The 20,103-nt window shown below is 34.7% G+C and overlaps 1 protein-coding gene and 1 pseudogene across 3 annotated transcripts in view; one reads left to right on the top strand and one right to left on the bottom strand.

The window, feature by feature from the left end:
* The window catches only part of BMT2 (base methyltransferase of 25S rRNA 2 homolog), a 112,317-nt gene extending 93,554 nt beyond the window's left edge, over positions 1-18,763 (top strand). For all 3 annotated transcript variants that reach the window (XM_033099054.1, XM_033099055.1, XM_033099056.1), the window contains exons 4-5: positions 1,526-1,640; positions 15,580-18,763. In XM_033099054.1, coding sequence (XP_032954945.1) covers positions 1,526-1,640; positions 15,580-16,209 — 745 coding nt within the window. In that variant the 3' untranslated portion in view covers positions 16,210-18,763. The remainder of the gene's footprint in view (positions 1-1,525; positions 1,641-15,579) is intronic.
* Positions 362-1,478, bottom strand: LOC117018195 (transcription elongation factor A protein-like 4; annotated as a pseudogene).
* Positions 18,764-20,103: the final 1,340 nt, after the last annotated feature.

The raw sequence follows: 20,103 nt of genomic DNA on the forward strand, positions 1-20,103 counted from the left end.
ATGTCTTCTTTACTTTGCCTTCTTTACTTTGATTTTTTTCATGAGTGTAGTTTTCTAGAAACTATATGGTATATAATGTTGGAACAGCTTGAACACTGACGCAGATATGAGAATCCATCAGTCTTCTATTCAGCCAGACATTAAAGAGACTTCAAAAAACGTAAAAGCACACCTCACTTTTTACTCTTTCTAATCTAGATTTTTCATTAAAAATATATAATTTACATTAACATATACAATAGGTTTATTGATTTATAAATGAATTTATAAGTATATTTTAAACTATTCAGTTTTAATTTCAAATACAGTATTATTGAGAGATAATCCTCATAAATGAAAGCTTTTTTTTTTTATGGTTCTGCAAACTTTTTTTTTTTAATTTTACAATGTACCATAGACATTTTTCCATGCAATGGATGAAAATCTGCTACTGAAACAGGGCTGCAGCTGGATAATGAGTGACACCTAAAGCAGAGTATTAGCATAAGGTTAAAGCCCAGGGCCTGGCAAATGCCTGCCGGAACACTACATAAAAGGGATGTCTACAAAGCCTCTCTGTGGAGCCCTGCAGCCACCCCTGAGTTCCCTTGGGCCCCTCGGGTAGAAGGGGTCCTGTAAACTTTTTTGCATCCACATAAACCCCCCCAATTTCTGTCTGGTTTTCTTCACCTCATCCTCTACCTAGCCATCTCGTCAAATTCTCTTATCATCTCCTCATTGCTCAAATGCATATCATGAATGGCTTCCTTGTACTCCTTGAGGCACTGAGCCAGCCCCTTGTTGGTTTTACTTTTGGCTTTCCTAGGTACATCATCCCCAGCTGGGCGCTTTCCTTCAGACCTTGGTTCGCTGGCTGGTTTTCCTTCTTCTTTTGGCTTTCCCTCGCTCACTGGGTTTCCTTCTTTTGGCTTTCCCTCATTCTCTGGTTCTCCTCCTCCTTTTGGTTTTTCCTGGCTCTCTGGCTTTCCCTTGCTCTCTAGCTTTTCCTCTTCTTTTGGCTTTCCCTCTTCTGGCTCTTCTTTAAGCATTTCCTCCTCTTCTGTCTTTCCCTTGTTTTCTATCTTTTCCTCATTTTCTAACTTCTCGTCTTCCAGAGTACCAGCTATTGCTGGCTTTCCCGAATCCTGTGGCTGTTATTGGTTTTCCATCTTTACTTGCTTCTCAGGCACTGCTTCATTTTCATTGCAGAGTTTTTCCATGTTAAGATGTCCCCTCCTTTTCCTGTCCTGCAGGATTTTCTGGATAGCTTCCTCCTCCTTTTCCAGGCTAGCCGAGTGCTGAGAACAACAGTCATGCAGACCTGAAAGAACCTGATGCAACAAGAACCCCGCAGACGGCTCAGGGTCGGACAGCAGCGGGGAAAGCTTTTTAAGGCCTCAGTTATTTTTAAATGTGTTAAAGGAATCCTAAGACCAAAAAGTTAGCCTAAAATCTATATGACCTTTTTTTATTCTCAAATGTTTGATTTTTTTCTTATAGTTTATTTTCATTTTGCCATTTATAAAACAAACTAATCTGTTTTTAGGTTACTACAAACCTCAGGAAAGATCAGATTACTTGATGTTGGCAGCTGCTTTAACCCATTTCTGAAGTTTGAAGAATTTCTCACTGTCGGCATAGACATTGTACCTGCTGTAGAGGTATGTCTGCACAGTTATGTTTTGTTTGGAGATTTGACTGTTTTACACATAAATTTACAAAGGAAAAGCACTGTCTGCACATTCCTGAAATAGCAAATATATTTACTGTGTACAAGTTGATAGATTAAATTATTTCTATTCAAAACTAAATATATATTGCATGAAAATATTTGAGCATTTAGGTAACCAGTAATAACTTGAGTAGTATAATAGGTGTTTTTATCGTTTTTGTTTTTGTTCCCTGTTTATCATCTTTTGTTTCAATCAAGAAACTTTAGTAGATTGCAGAGATTTGGGGGCCTTTTGTTTGGTTTATTTTTTTAATGCATCTCTTTCTGAAATGTAGTGTTGTGATATAGAGCCATTATGGAGCAGTAGAAAGAGCAAGGGCTTTGGACTCAGCCAAAACTTTATTAAATCTTGGCTATTTGTATTTAGTAGATGAAACTCCTTACCTTTACATAGAATGTTTCCTCTACTTTTAAAATTAGATATTTTTTCTTGATATAAATTTATAACGATTGCCATTTTACTTTTGATAACACCAGGCACACAAAAAAATTAAAAATTGCATTTTTATTGTCATAAAGATAATATGTGTTAGAGTATAAATTCTTTGGGTAGGGACTTTTTTCCCCCACACTGCTATATTCCCAGCACCTAGAAGCATGCCTGGTGTATTAAGTAGTTATAAAGTACTTTTTGAATAAAAGAATGTAGACTTGCTTTCAACCTAGGTTTGAATCTCTGAGCCTCAGTTTTTTCATCTGTATAATGGGGTTGGTAATGGACCATACTTCATAAGATTGTTACAATGTTTACCTCAGAAAAAGTATTTAAAGCACCTAGCTTTAGATGCCTGTTCGATAGTAGTTTAAAGAAATGTTTTCTATTATTGAAATGTTCCTACATGGAGATTCAACTTTTATATGAATCTTTTCTTTAATTTTGGTGAGCATGACTATCTAAATTAAATATGTATGAGTAACATTGAGGAACAAGAAAACACTAAAACCATTACTATTACATCTACTTCCTAAAAATGGACAAATGTTTGCTTTATGGTAAAACAGCTGTTCTTAGCTTATCATTGCAGAGAATTCTTCTGCCATTGGGAACTATAGTTTTAAAGTGCAAGTATTGCTCTGCTGAGACATGATGACTATTTGATCTAAATCTCAGACTTAAATATTATTCTTAAAATGTTTAATTTGTTTAAAGATTAGCACTATATATAAACTTTCAACTGTAAAGTCATTAGGGAAGGCAAAACAACTGCTATAGTAATTTAGTAGTAGAATCATATGTTCACAGTTCCAGAACCTTATAATTAAAACAAAGGGAAGAGACTTATACTTCCAGACAAGATGGAGTAACAGGGACCAGATTGATCCTCTTTTCCCCTGCCTGAAGCAACAAAAAAGTGAACAAAATATTTAAAATAATTTACAAGGCACTGGACATCAGGTAATGAAAGAAAATGATCCACAAGAGAATGTAAACTAATGAGATGAGCCCAATTGCACCAGCATATAGCCTTCAGAGAATTTCCAGGGTATGACACAAAGAGAATATCCTAAGCCCAGCTGATTCCCTGAGTTGTGGAGGCAGAGCTGAGAATTCTGGGAGACCAAGACAGTTGGGGTTCCTAGGACAGGGTACCAAAGATATGAGAGCTGCACAGAGGGAAAACTCCAGAGGTCTGCGGAGTCCTCCTTGAGTACACAGCTGAGTGCTGGTCAATACAGGTGTGTAAGAAAACTGCATGAGACTGGAGGAAGCACCACCTGGAAGAACCAGAGGTTATAGTGCTTGGCACTCATACAGGCTAGAAATAGTACCTGTTCCCACCAGCCACACTGGAAACCTGAAGAACCCCTGCACATTTGGTAAAGTACAGAGAAGAGCCTTGCCTTACTCGTAATTAGAGAGTAAATAGCCTGACAGTGAACACTGCTCCATTCCCACCTAACAAATCTTAAAAGCAAGACCCAAAAAGATCAAACTGTCTTAAGGTAACTTAACTATATCCCAGAACAAAGCTCAAGAATATTTATAGCAATGCAAAGCCATCCAGCACCCAACAAGGTAAATTCACCATGTCTAGCATCCAATAAAGAAGTAACCAGCCATGTAAAGAAGCAAGAATATAGGACCCTCAGCAAGGAGGTAAATCGGCCAACAGAAACCAACCCTGAACTGACATAGATGTTAAAATCAGAAAACAAGTACGTTAAGATAAAGGCATTATGAATATATCCCATATGTACAAGAAGTTAAGTAGATACATGGGAGACATTTTAAAATACGTAAATCTAACTTCTAGAGATGGATTACTACAATGTATGATAGATGGAATTGATGGTACATTAAATATTGCAGAAGAAAAGTTAAATAGAAGATATGGCAATAGAAGCTACCCAAAATTAAACAAAGAAAAGATTTTTTTTCAAATGGAAGAGCATCAGCAAGCAGTAAGACAATTTCTAGTGGCCAAATATAAGCATAATTGGTGTTTCCCCCCAAAAGGGGAGGAGATTTAAAGAAATTTTCCAAATTTAATAAAAGCTATAAATCTACAAATCCAAGAAGCTCAACAAACCCCAAGCATACACAGAAGAAGAAAAGAGGAAGGAAGAGGAAGCAAGAAGGAGGAAGGGCAGGAGAAAGAGAGGGAGGAAAAGAAAAAGAAAGGAAGGAGGGAGGGAGGAAGGAAGAGAATTACACCAAGGAACATGGTAACGAAACTCCCCGCCCCCCCAAAAAAAAACAGAACATGGTAACGAAACAGGAACATGGTAACGAAACTCCCCGCCCCCCCAAAAAAAAACCAAAAAAAGTGATGAAAGTCTTAAAAGCAGCCAGAAATTAAAAGAAAGACATGTTAATGTACTGAAATACAAAACTTTTGTCACCTAGAATCCCATACCTAACGAAAATTTCTTTCAAAAATGAAGGCAAAATATTTTTTTTCAGACATACAAAAGCTGAAAGAATTCAAAATCAGCAAATTTGCATTATAAGAAATGTTACGTAAGAAGTGTTTCAGCCAGGTAGAGATACAGATCTGCAGAAAATAATGAAGAGTACAGGAAGTGATAACTTAATAGGTATAAAAAACATAAGGTTTTTTCATTATTATTTAAACTCTTTAAAAGATAAATGACCATTGTTATGGGTTGAATTGTGTCCCCCAAAACATGTAAGAGTCATAACCACCATTATGTGACTTTATTTAGATATAGGGTCTTTTCAGAGGTGATCAAGTTAAAATGAGGTCATTAGGCTGGGCCCTAATTCAATATGACTGTATGTCCTTATAAAAAGAAATTTTGTCATATAAACACATGCACAGGAAGAAAATATCATGTGAAGATGAAGGCAGTGGGCAATGAACAAGACAAGGAAAACCAAAGATTGCAGGCAAATAAGCAGAAGCTCAGAGAAAGGCATGGAACACGTTGGTTGATCACTGACTTCTAGCCTCTACAACTGTGACGTAATACATTTCTGTTGATTAAGGCACCCAATTTCTGGTATTTTGTTATGGCAGCCCTAGCAAACTAATACAACCATTTAAACAGAAGTAATGTAGAGTGGGGTTTATAATGTATGTAAAATTCAAATGAATGACAACAATAGCACAAAGAATGAGAAGAGAGAAATGGAAATACACTATTTTAAGATTCTTATATACGCGTGAAGTGATGAAATATTATTTGAAGATAGACTAGGATACATTAAAGATGTATACTATAAATCCTAAAGCAACCACTAAAATGACAAACAGTTATAGCTAATAAGCCAACAAAGGAGATAAAATGGAATCATAAAGAAATTAATTTAATCCCAAAAACAGCAAAAAAGGTGAACAAATAGAAAATAAAAAGCAAGATTATAGATTTAAACCTAAGCACAGTGGTACCTCGGTTTTCTAATGTAATCCGTTCTGGAAGACCATTTGAGTTCTGAAACGTTCAAAAACAGCCCACAGCTAGGCCTCAGGATCTTGCACTCAGCGGAAGCTATGTGACATGTTCAATTTCCAAGGCGTGTCTGAAAAATGAAGCATTTACTTCCGGGTTTATGGCATTCGTAAACCGAAAAGTTCGTCAACAGAGACGTTCAAAAACTGAGGTACTGCTGTATATTAATAATCAGCTTAAATAGCTATGGCCTAAATTCCCCAATTAAAAAGCACAGATTGTCAGAATGGATAAAAAAGCAACACGCAAATATGACGTCTGACAGTTAAGTTCACGAACTTGTTGCAACAATGTTGCTAACATTTTTTGGTATCAGAGGGATTATTCATTGTGAATTTGTACCAACTGGACAAACAGTTAACCAAGTTTACTATTTGGAAGTGCTGGAAAGCCTGCATGAAAAACTTAGACCACCTGAACTTTTCCCCAGCAATTCATGGCTCTTGCATCACGACAATGCACCAGCTCACACAGCACTGTCTGTGAGGGAGTTTTTAGCAAGTAAATAAATAAGTGTATTGGAATACCTTCCCTGCTCACCTGATCTGACCCCCATTAACTTCTTTCTTTACCTGAAGATAAAGGAAATATTGAAGACATTTGTATGACATTCAGAACATCAAGGGTAATACGACGACAGCTCTGATGCCCATTCTACAAAAAGAGTTCCAAAATTGCTTTGAAGGGTGGACTAGGCACTGGCATTGGTGCATAGCTTCCCAAGGGGAGTTCTTCGTAGTTGATCATAGTGGCAGCAATGAGGTATGTAGCACTTTTTCTAGGATGAGTTTGCAAACTTAATCATCAGACCTCATATATGCTGCTTATAAGAAATTCACTTCAATTATAAACACACAAACAAGATTAAAAGCAAGAGGATGGGCAAAAGAAAACTGGTGTGGCTATATTATAATCACACAAAGTGGACATCAGAACAAAAAATATTAACAATAGAGATGGTCATTTTGTAATGATAAAAGGGTTAATTCATCAAGAGTGCAAATCAATCCTAAACATTAATGCACCTAATAACAGAGCTTTAAAATATATACACCAAAAATTGATAAAGTAACAAGGAGAAAGAGACGACATTTATAAAATTGTAGTTGGAGATTTCAATACCTGTATCTCAACAATTAGATAACATCCGTCAAAAAAGAACTCACCAAGAAAATTGGACTACATTGTGGAATGAAGATTAATAAAAACATACGATATCAACATGCCTAGGATGTCAATAAAGTAGTACCTTGGAGAAATGTTTCAGTACTGAACGCCTTTATCCAATAATAACAAAGGTCTCAAAGCAATGAGATCAACTTTCCAACTAGAAAACAAAAAGCACACTCAATCTAAAGAACGAGAAAGAAAATAATAGAGATCAGAGTGGAAATCTGATTTAAATGAAATAGAAAACTTTCAGGAAAAAAAGGGCAAATTAAGAGTCACATCAGCATTATGATGGTGTGAGAAAACCTCTCACCCTAAAGATAAACTAGGTTGGACAACTATAATTCAACAAAGTATTCTTTGCTCAACACACAAACATATCTGAATGATCCCCACATTGAGACTTCAGAAGGTAGAGGTATATGAGTGTGCAGGCAAGGCATGATGGGGGGAAGGACAGAGATGGGAGCTGCAGAGACAGAGACACAGTCCTGCACTCATCTGGGCCCCAGTGAATGCACGAACGTGGAGGACTGGGTTGCAACCCCCATTGGGCAGACCAGAGGCTGAACCCATGAATAGGGGTGGAGAATCAGTGCAAAGGGAGGCAGCTGCTCGATAGAAGCCACAATCACCAGGGAAAAAGGAACAGCTACAGAAACCTGACTCCTCCCTTAACCCTCTTGTAGCCTACTGTTCCAGCAAATGCAGCAGCAGTGGAGGCAGGTCGTCAAGGGGCAGAAGCAACATTCCAGCTGGTGTGGCCCACACCTATCGTGACTGAACCCAGTGAAAAGAACAAAGCCACAGATGCGAGGCTCCCTCCCCCACCCATCTCTGGAACCTAGTAGATGGAACTGGGACACTTCAGATAGTGCAACACAGCTGGCAGCTTCTGGTTGCAGGAAAGCAGCACCGGGAACTCCGAGGCCGTGTGCCCCATCACCTATCACACAATACCACAGAGGTGGTGCCCAAATCCTCAGGGAATATGGAGCATTTTCCACAGCTGAGGCAGTGCTACCCAGCAGACATCCCAGAAGTCCATGTAGTGCATGTAAGAGAAAACAAAAAAAATTGCACTATAGCACCATCCACTGGAAAAACAAAAGAAAAAGCTCTACTTATCAACCTGCTAAAGGGTTAAAGGCAACAATACTTTAGAAAACAGAGAAAAAAATCCATCAAGTACCATGAACAACCAAGGTAACAAGGTAGTTCAGAAAGAAAATTTTTAAATCTCCAGAAAATAAAGGGATGGAAGGTTGTGATTTAATGACAGAGAATTCAAGATTGCAGTACTGAAAAAACAGAAGACTTCAAGAGATAGATGAAAACTCACAAAAGCCGTTCGTTGAGCTCAGGAATAACATCAGTGAGCAAAAAGAGTACTTTACCAAAGAGAGTGAAACTGTTTAAATGAACCAAACAGAAATTCTGGAGCTGAAGAAATAAATGACCTAAATAAATACTCCATTGAAAGCTATGGATAGATCATCCAAAGAGATAGTCAATGAGGAAATTTCGGCCTTAAGTGACACATTAGACAAAGTAGATATAATTGATATTTACAGAGCCTTTCATCCCAGAATACCAAAATATACATTCTTTTCTACTGCACATGGAACATTCCCAAGGACAGACCATATGTTGGAGCACAGAATGTGCCTCAACAAATTTAAGAAGATTGAAATCATACCAAGCAAATGGTCCAAACACAGTGTTTCAAATTGAAAATCAGTGGCAAAAAGAGAGCTGGAAAAACCACAAATATCTGGAGATTAAACAACATGCTATAATACTAAACAACAACTGGGCCAAAGAAGAAATAAGAAATCAAAAGATACATACAGACAAATAAGGATGGCAGTATGACATACCAAAATTTGGGGGATGCAGCAAAAACAGTAATAAGAAGGAAGTTTATAGTATTACAGTCCAACCTCAAGAAAAAGAAAAATCTCAAACAAACAACCAAACAGTTCACCTTTAAGAACTATGAAAAGAACAAATGAAGCCCATAGTCACTAGAGGGAAGGAAATAATAAAAATTAGAGCAGAATTAAATGAAATAGAGAACAAAATGACAATAGAAAAATTAATGCAATAAAGACATGATTCTTTGAAAAGATTAATACAATTGACAAACCTCTGGTTATCCTCACTAAGGAAAAAAGAGGAAAGACTCAAACAAAATCAGAAATGAAAGAGAGTTTACAATGGACACCACAGAAATACAAAGGACTATACAAGAATACTATGAAATGCTATATGCCACCAAATTCAATAACCTAGAAGAATTGAACAAGTTCTTAAAAATATATAACCTTCCTAGACGGAATCATGGGAATTGGAAAATCTAAATAGACTGATTTAGTAAGGAAATTGGAACAATCATCAAAAACTTCCCAAAATGTAAAAGTCCAGGAATTCTTCCACTCAAAAAAGATGTAATACCTGTCCTTCTCAAACTCTTCCAAAAATTGAAGGAAACACTATTTAACTCATTTTATGAGGCCATAAACACGCTGAACCAATGCCTAGCAAGGGCAACACAAAAATTATAGGCCAAATCATGATAAACATAGATGCAAAATCCTAAACAAAATAATAGCAAATTGAATACAACCATACATTAAAAAGATAATACATTATAATGAAGTAGAGTTCATCCTAGGGACCCAAGGATGTTTCAACATATGCAAATCTGTGATACACTACATTACGATCATATCAATAGATGCAGAAAAAGCATTTGACAATATACAGCATCCGTTTATGATTAAAACACTTAACAAGATGCAGAAGGAAAGTACCTCAACATAATTAAGGCCACTTATGACAAACCCTCAGCTAATATTATACTCAATAGTGAAAAACTGAGAGCTTTTCCTCTAAGATCACGAACAAGACAAGAATGCCCACTCTCAGCACTGTTATTCAACCTAGTACTAAAAATACTAGCCAGAGCAATCAGGCAAGAGAAAGAAACAAAAGACATTCAAATTGTAAGTGAAGAAGTAAAATTGTCACTTTTTACAGATGACATGATTCTTTATATAAAAAACCCCTAAAGATTCCACCAAAAAACTTACTAGAAACAACAAATAAATACAGTAAAGCTGCAGGATACAAAATCAATATACAAAAATCCATTGTGTTCCTATATCCTGACAATGAAATACCAGAGAAAGAACTGAAGAAAACAATCCCATTTGCAATTGCAATAAAAGGAATAAAATACCTAGGAATAAGCTTAACAAAGGAAGTGAAGGACCTATACACTGAAAACTATAAAACATTGTTGAAAGAAACTGAAGAAGACACAAAGAAATGGAGTTATTCCATGACCATGGATTGAAAAAATCAGGTTAGTTAAAATGGCCATGTTACCTAGAGCAACATAAAGATTTAATGTAACCCCCATCAAAACCCCAGTGGCATTTTTCAAAGAAATAGACCAGGGGTGTCCAAACTTTTTTAAACGTTTTTCACCAAGGGCCATATGTGGTAAAATACACAAACAGCCGGGCCATTCACTCGAGGTAAAGTACGTATTGCCTCACCTGGTTTATTTAAGTAAACTAAATACATTTTTGGAATTTGCTGCGGGCCAATTAAAAATGGATTGCGGGCCACAGTTTGGACACCCCTGAAATAGACCAAAAAAATCCTCAAGTTTGTATGGAACCACAAAATACCTCAAATAGCCAAAGCAATCATGAAGAAAAAATATAAAAATAAAGAAAGGCAGGGGTATCAAATTCCTGACTTCAAATTTTACTTCAAAACCACAGTAATCAAAACAGTATGGTATTGACAGAAAACAGACATTCAGACCAATGGAACAGAATTGACGTCCCAGAAATAAACCCAGACTTACATGGACCACTAATTTTTGAGGAATGAGTCAAAAACATGGGAAAAAAGAAATGGTACTGGGAAAATTGGAAAGCCACATACTAACCAAAAAATGAAACTAGACTGCTATCTGTCTCCATATACAAAAATTAACTCTAGAAAGGATTAACGACTTAAATGTAAGACCTGAAACAATAAAACCCAGAGGAGAAAACATTAGTACTAAACTTATGGACCAGGGTCTCAGAGATTTTCGTGAATTTGACCCAAAGACAAGGGAAGTAAAACCAAAAATAAATGAATGGGACTACATCAAACGAAAAAGCTTCTGCACAGCAAAAGAAACCATCAACCATAAAAAGCAACCAACTCAATGAGAGAAGATATTTGCAAACACCTCAATAAGGGGTAAATATCCAAAATATATAAAGGAACCCTCATACGCTCCTGGTGGCAATTAAATTGATATATTCACTGTGGAAAACAGTATAGAGGTTCCTGAAAAAATTAAGAATAAACCTTCCATACAATTTAGCAATTTCTCTTCTGGGTATATACCCCAAAAGATTGAAAACATTTATTCATATAGAAATATGTACCACTACGTTCATTGCAGCATTACTTAGGGTAGTCAAGATGTGGAAACAACCTAAGGGTCCTTTGATGGATGATTAGATAAAGAAGATATGGTTCATATATACAATGGAATACTACTCAGCCTGAATAAAGGGCGAAATATTGCCATTTGTTGACAACATGGATAGATCTTGAGAGTATAATGCTAAATGAAATAAATCTGATGGAAAAGGACAAGAACCGTATGCTTTCACTCATTTTTGTGATATAAAATAAAGTAACAAGTGAACAAACAAAACAAACTCAGAGACACGGACAACAGTATGGTGATTACCTGAGGGGGAGGGTCCACAAATAGGGCCAAACTTAGAGACTACTGATTTTCAACCAAGATGGAGAGGGTCAAATATATGGTGAAAGAAGGAGACTAGTCTGTGTGGTAAGAACACAATGCAGTATACACATGATATATTACAGAATTGTACACTTGAATCTTATATAATGTTATTGAATGTTGCCCCAATAAATTTAACTGAAACATTTTTTAATTACCAAAAGGAAAATTGTTGAAAGCAAAAACTACTTCTTTGAGAATTTCAATAAAAGTGATAAACCACTAGCCTTACTGACTTGGAAATAAAGAGAACAAAGAGACATTACAATTTTTTTTAAATTAAAAGTATAATAAGGAAATATTATGTCCAATTTTATGCCACTAAATTCGACAACTTAAGTGAAACTCACAAATTCCTTTGAAGACACATACTAACAAGCCTACTCATGAAGAAATAGATAACCTGAATAGCCCTAAATGTATTAAAGAAATTTGAATTGGCAGTTAAAAACTTTACTACAAAAAAAAATTCCCTGCCTGATGGCTTCACTGTTAAAATCTACCAGTTAAAGAAGAAGTAGTACCAATTATAAACAAACTCATCCCTAAGACTTCCTAACTCATTCTATGAGGCCATTATCCTGATACGTAAACCAGACAGAAACGCTACAAAACAAAAAATCTATGAACCATATCCTTCATGAATAGAGACAGAAATGTTTATATAAAGTTTTAGTATATTGTATTTAAAAAGGATAATACAACGTGACTAAGTTTGGTTTATTCCAGGAGAGCAAAATTGGTTTAATGTTCAAAAAACAATTGTTTCATCAGAAAAAGATTCATCTCAATAGTTATAGATAAGCATTTAACAAAAATCAAAAGTTTCTTTCCTGATAAAAACTCTCAGAGGGAATTGAAGGCAATTTCCTCAACCTGACAAAGGGTATCTGACAAACCTACAGCTAACATCATACTTTGTGAAACAAAAAGGTTTTAACCACAAGAACTAGAACAAAAATCAGATAAGGATATTTACTCTCACCACATCTATTCACCATTTCTCCAGAGGTCTAAGCAGTGTAATAAAGCAAGAAAAAGTACTAATAGGCATCCAAATTGGGAAGAAGTAAAACTGTCTTTATTCACAGATGACATTAATCGTCTGTTAGATTATTCCCTGGAAGCTAAAGAAACTGTTAAGTAATAAATGAGTTTAGCAAGGTTGCAAGATACAACATCAATATACAAAAATCAATTGATTTCTACATCCTAACCATTTATAATAGCATCAAAATACGCAATATTTAATATATAATCGTATGTTTATGTGAATATAAATATATATCTCATATAAATCTGCCAAAAGATGTGGAAAAATCTGTATACTGAAAACTGTAGATTATTGAGAAAAATTAAAGAAGATCTAAGTAAGTGGGGCGATACGACATTTTTATTGGTGGAAAACCTCAATGTTGTTAACATGTCAATTTTCCCCAAATTGATCGATAGAGTCAATGCAATCTTGATCAAATCCTATTAGGCTGTTTTGTAGAATTTGAAAAACTTATTCTAAAATTTTGTGGAAATTTAAAGGACCAACCTTTAAAAAAGACAGTGTTGGAGAGTAACACTGCCTGGTTTCAAAATTTATTTTAAAGCTACAACAATCAAAACAATGTATTATTGATGTCAAGATAATCAATGAAATATAATAGAGGGTCAACAAATAGGGCCAAACATAGGGACTACTGATTTTCAGCCAAGATGGAAATGATAGTCTTTTCAACAAATGGTGATTAGAACCATTAGATAACCATGTACAAAAGGAAAACACTTCAGTTCTTATCTCACAGCATACACAAAAGTGAATTCAAAATGGATCATAGACCTAAATGAAAAAACCTAGTTATAAAACTTCTAGAAGAAAACATCAAAGATAATCTTTGTGATATGGGATTAGGAAAAGATTTCTTAGATATGACACCACAAGTAGTCCATGAAAGAACAAATTGATAAATTGTCCTTCATCAAAATTAAAAAATCTTCTGCCCTTCAACACTGTTAAGAGAATGAAAAGAGAAGCCACAGTCTGAGGAAAAAATGTTTTCAAGTTTTATATCTGATTATTTACTTGTATCCAGAATAAAGAACTCTCAAAACTCAATAATAATAATAATAATAGTGTTTTTTTTTTAACTTAAAGCAAATTATTCTTAAATGGGCAGAAGATTTGAACAGACAATTTAGCAAAGAAGATACCCAGATGGCAAATAAGTACGTGTAAAGAAGATATACATCACCGCTCATTAGGAAAATGCAAATTAAAGCCACAATAAACCACTACACGTCTATTACAATGACTAAAATTTTAAAGGCTAGCATACCAAGTGTTGATGAGGATTTAGAGAAACTGTAACTCTCATATACTTCTGCTGGGAATGTTAAACTATATAACAGCTTTTGAAGGCAATTTTGGAGTTTCTTTAAAAGTGAAACATACACCTACTATACGATTTAGCCACCACTTTTCTGGATATTTACACAAATGAAAGCATGTCCATTCAAACACAAACAGGAATATTCATAGCAGCTTGAGTCATGTAATAGACAAAAACCAGAAACGATCAGACAAGTGTATGGATAAACAAACTGTGGTATATCCTTGATCCAGTAGGATACCTCAGCAATTAAAAAGGAATAAACTATCAATACTCATACATGCAAAAAAGATAGATGAATCTCAAAATAACTGTACTGTGTGAAAGATGCCAGGTGAAATAAGAGTACATCATTCTGTGTACTTCATTTATATAAAAATCTAGGAAATGCCAACTAATGTATAGTGAGAAATCACATCAGTGATTGCCTAGTGGTAAGAAAAGAGCAGGGAGGGTGTCAGGAAGCGATTATAAAGGGGGCACAAGGAAACTTTTTGGGGTGTTGGATGTGTTCATTAATTTGATTGTGGCAACAATTTCACAAATGTATAAGTGAAAAACATCAAAAGTGTACAGTTTAATTATGTTTGTACGTCAGTTATACTTCAATAAAGCTATCCAAAAAAAGCAAAGGGAAAAAGGAAAAACAATCTTTTTCCATGTAATAGACCTTTATGTATCACTTTCCCCATTGGTAATTCAGATGCTTATGTGACCAGATTGTCTACCCACTAACAAGAATGAGGGATTAAAGAATTAGCTCACATCTTTGTTAATTAATTAATAACTATTATTATATGATAAAGGTAACAGTTTTTGTCTAATTGTAAAACTGCTTTCTTATTCTGGATCATTCCCATAGAGTTTTAATATTCTACAAATTATACAATGCTGTTTATTCCTTCACTGGCAGTGTTTCCCATGGTTGTTTTGTCTAAGTTAAATTTAATGTGTAGTTTATTTCAAACCTGGGATTAACTTTTTAATTGAGTAAATGCAATATTAAAGTTTCTTTTGGAATGTTAAAGTTAATGGCTTAAAAGATGTTTCTCATGACCTTAAAAAGTTTGGGTATTCTGCGATTACAAATTTATGTCTCTTTCATTATTTTTTTTGACATCTTTGATTCATCTTTATTTCATGGTATTTCTTGTTTAAAGTTGTTTTTAGGCTATTTTGATAATTGTAAATGTTGAAGTGAATATACATACGACTAAGTTTTAAAAAAAACCATTCCTGTAAACTCTTACCCAAATTAAATTTCAAATAAACCCTTACTAATTTTTAACAACATATATGCTTAAAAATTATTTATAATTTCAAATGAACTGTTATACAAAAATACATGTTTTAAATGACCACTAGAAATTATCTGGGTTTAATTTCTCTTTGAGATTTTTGTGACTAAGAGTTGAATAAGTCTGTGCAAATGGAATGATTTAGAAGGGAAAGTGCCTAATTAAAGCTTGAATTACATAGAAATGCTGTGAGGTAATTTAGTGTAAAATCTGTATAATAAGGTGGAAGTAATCTTGGAATTCTTACTATGCCTGGTTTGTCCCTTACTGCAGAGTGTGTATAAGTGTGACTTCCTGAACTTACAGCTTCAGCAACCACTCCAGCTTGCACAGGACGCTGTAGATGCCTTTTTGAAGCAGCTGAAAAACCCTATTGATTCTCTTCCTGGAGAACTTTTCCATGTGGTTGTTTTCTCTCTGCTTCTTTCTTATTTTCCATCACCTTACCAGCGATGGATTTGCTGCAAGAAAGCCCATGAACTGTTAGTGTTAAATGGTTTATTGCTTATCATCACACCTGATTCCTCCCATCAGAACCGTCATGCTATGATGATGAAAAGCTGGAAGATTGCCATAGAGTCCCTGGGCTTTAAACGTTTCAAGTACTCAAAATTTTCACATATGCATCTGATGGCATTTAGGAAAATCTCCCTAAAAACCACAAGTGACTTGGTGAGTAGGAACTACCCAGGGATGTTATATATTCCTCAAGATTTCAACAGTGTAGAAGACGAGGAATATTCTAATCCTTCCTGCTACGTGCGATCAGATACAGAAGATGAACAGCTAGCGTGTGGTTTCACAGAGCTCCCTGAGGCACCATACGACTCAGATTCTGGAGAAAGTCAAGCCAGCTCCATTCCTTTCTATGAGCTGGAAGATCCCATATTACTTTTAAGTTAATATAAAAGCAAAAGACCCCTTCAGTCCAGACTCCTAAACTAATTGCTTACACTAATCAGAATTACTAACATGAACTCAGTACTTAAAATCTGGTTTGCATAGGAGAAATACACAGGTTTACAGAGTTTACTATTTTTTTCTGCTTCTGGATTTTAAAATTTATTCTTATATAGAAAGCTTAAAGTTTCATGTAGAGTGACCCCTGTCATAGCGGAAACCACTGTTACTTTAGCATTTAGCACTAAGATACCACAGAAAGGTACCTTTTTCTCTTTAGTGTTATTGTGAAAAATGAAGCATAATTTGCTATGTATTTTTTTCTTTTTTCCATCTTTTCAATGTTGACTTTAAACCACTGCATTGAGAAACTTTAAGTAGAAAGCTGTAGATTTCACTTTGATGATTCACAAGTTAAATGTGACAGATAGATTGGTTTAGTTATTTTGTGATGCACTTACTCTTTTTTCTAACTAAATTATCTATTACAGAAAGCCATTTTCTGTATTCAGTTTTGTCTGATGATCCAACATTTCCTAATCTTTTTGGAATTGATGATAATTTTTTTCCTTGTTCTTGCTCATTTCGCAACATCACACATTGGGGGACAGATTTCCCCCAAAGTATATATTGTCATTTGATTAACACAGTACAATAAACACCATTGCCAAAGTAAAATTTTCATCTTTCTTATTGATTTGGTCCTTGGTGTTAAGTATATTTAATTGTGAGAGTTCACTTTTACTCTTTTTATTTAGGTTTCATTTACAAAATATTTAAGCAAGTAACAATATATACTTGATATTGACCTGAAACACCTTTGTGAAAGGGTTTGCACTTGTAAGAGAGCTTTTATTTTATCTAGACCAATCTTGATAAAAAGTCCTCACCTTTCCGTTAGGGAAATGATGCACTACAAGTCTGAAATTATATAGAAAACATTTTAAATTAACCCACTGCTGGTAGTCTCATAAAATGGTTTCGACCTTTTGGTATTCTTATTTCTATCTAAACCCTAGCTAAACATTTTCTTTGAAAATATAAACCATTAGTTGGCTGTGGGAATTTTCCCTTTCCACATTGATAAATGCCTTTCTGTGTTTCTGGATCAGAAGCAAATTATTAAGGAGAAATATATGTCTAAACAAGACAAGATTTAGTTTAAATAGCTAAAAACACTTAGTCTTACATTGTCTTGTCAGCCAGCAATTGTCATGTAAACTATCATTTTTTAAGAGTGCCACTGTGTGGATTTTTTTCAAGTGGTTATTACATTAAAATTACCTCATACTGAGGTTTTTGCACTGAAATATCAGTTTCAGATTTCATGATTAATGTACGTGTGTGTGTTTTTAAAGCAAACTTGCATTTTCAATTGTTGACCCTAAATTTCATAAACTACTTCTTTACTCTGGTAAACTGATGTTTTTGTGCTTATTATGAAGTGCTGTAGTTAACTTTGAATGTGAAACTTAGAAATGCAAAATTTATCCTTTAAGAAATAAATGGTTGAGTGTATTCCTGATATTTCACATTCTAAATTAACGAAAGTAAAGAGATTGTAATTAACCCAGAAAGGTTAGTTAATTACATGCAGTAAACATTTGTTGCTGAAATATGCCAGAAGTAACTTGAAATTTTTCATTTACTTTCAATAGTATAAGATACCTTAATAGTTAGGCTTGACTTTTCTTTCCAGTCAAGCCTTGACCCACAAGACTGGTCAAGTCTTGTAGTTCCCCCAAAAGAAGAAGGAAAAAAAAACACTGTGTTCAGGACAACACAAAACTTGTTTTGGTAGTACTTCTTTTACATATTGTTGGTTTTCTTTGATTTGACTAAATATTGTTAAGGGCAAAGAAAACAATATACCAAATAAAAATGCTTTGAAAGTAAATGAAAACAGTGCTTTTGAGAGGCTTGTATAAGTACGACCTTGGAGTCAACCTTCGTGTCACAGCTAAAATGTTGGTGCTATACATTCTTCTGATTGTTTACAGATGTTGATTCTGCTTATGCTCCGAAATGTGCATGATGTATTTTAAGTAGTACTTTACAGAAAAATCTCTTTATAAAACCTATACTCCCACTTAGTATAAATTTGTTTGAATTTATAAATACCATTTGTTACTGTAAATTCAGCTTATTCAAATTATGTTGGCACAGGATTTAAACTAATACATATTCCACCAAAGCCAGTTCAACGTATGTGTTAAAATATAAGCAGTCATGTGGCTAGGTGCCAGATTATATGTGTAATGACGAGAAGTTAATAGAACCTTCCTTTTAATATACTGTATGGGTACTCTCGAGAATGATTTCATTTAGATATAAAGAAGTTAAGGGGCCTCCTGTCACATTCACAATAGGACTGTCCAAAACTATTTGGTGTTTCAAACACAAATAATTTGGTTGGATTCTTCAGGATCAAGTGGTTTATATCATAGTTGCCAGGTGGTGGGAGGTGGCATACCTGAAAATGTATGTTTGTGTTTGTTGTATTTTTTCACATTTTGTGAGCAAAGCACATTTATTAAAAATTTTAAATTTTCTAGTATTCTTTGTCTATTACTTACAAGCTTTCTGGTCTTTGACCTTGTCTCATTCAGTGATTTAAGAGGAGGGAAGCAATTGAGAACTTGAATGACTTAGAGTTTTCTAGCTGGGTTCATCAACCCCTTAATTTCATAAATTCATTCACTGAGATCCTGAAATCTCAAGTGATTTCTCCATTGTCATTCTGTTTATCGAAGAACCGTGACAACAGCCAGCAGAAATTCTAGTTCATTGTATGTCAACCATATCATACTCTACTTTCCTTGAAAGTTAATTACATCAGAGATAATTTAGTTAAGTATATCACTTTTTAGGGCAACTGATGGCTTTCTCATGAGGCAAATTAATTATTCATTAAACAAGTGTTTGAATTCTACCATGTGCAATATGCTGAGGAAACAGTAGGGACTGGGTTGGTCATTCCCCTGCTTTCATGGAGCTTATGATCTAATGAAGATGACACGCATTCTGCATGGAGTTAATGTCTGTATCTAGGAATGATTGCCCACTGATCCTACACCTTTCCCCCTGCTTAAGTCCCTTAATTTGTTTCCCAGAAATGGAATGGGAGGCAAAAAAGTTTGTTTACCAAATACAAACACGTTGTGGATAAAAGAGATACATTGTTCATCCCTGTAGAAAAGTGCACGCTAAAAATTAATTCTCTAATTGTAAAAGGCAGGGAAAAAATGGAATTGAGATTTTGCTCCATTTTCCCTACACATTTCTAAGCATAGTGCTGCAATGGTATTTCGCTTTCAGAGTCCACATACTAGGTAAACAGAATGTAGATTTAAGATTTGGTTCCATCTTGGTGTTGCAAATTGTTATATAATAGCAAAGGTGGAAAACAAATTCTTCTAAATTACTAGTCTAAAAAACATAACACAAATGTTTATTACAAACAGTGTTTATATTAGAATAATTTGAATTTTCCTAAAAAAGAAAAATGAAGTAACCATGATAGTTCATAATAAAAGCTCATATTCATGATTCACTGAACACAAGGCTCCCTGAGATCAGTGGTGGCCTGTATTATACAATCCCCAAAAATAAGCATGCTACAATAGCTAACAATTTTATTTAAGGACCTCTGAACGTTATAAAAAGAGGGAAATATGCTGTTTTCTGAACATTATTTTGTCCTATTAGAGAAATTCAAACGTCAACAATTGGAAAGTCTTTTGTTCTAATTTATCTTAAGTTCAGGTTTGAATGTGTATTTTACCCTAAATTTGTTTCAGAATGATCTCAGTAGTGTAATACGTATTTTTTCAAATAAGAATCGTATTACATATGGCACTACTGAGTGGTAACTTTTCGTCAATCTAAACAGTGTTC

This window comes from Rhinolophus ferrumequinum, chromosome 26, assembly GCF_004115265.2.
Source record: "Rhinolophus ferrumequinum isolate MPI-CBG mRhiFer1 chromosome 26, mRhiFer1_v1.p, whole genome shotgun sequence".
Classification (NCBI taxonomy): Eukaryota; Metazoa; Chordata; class Mammalia; order Chiroptera; family Rhinolophidae; genus Rhinolophus; species Rhinolophus ferrumequinum.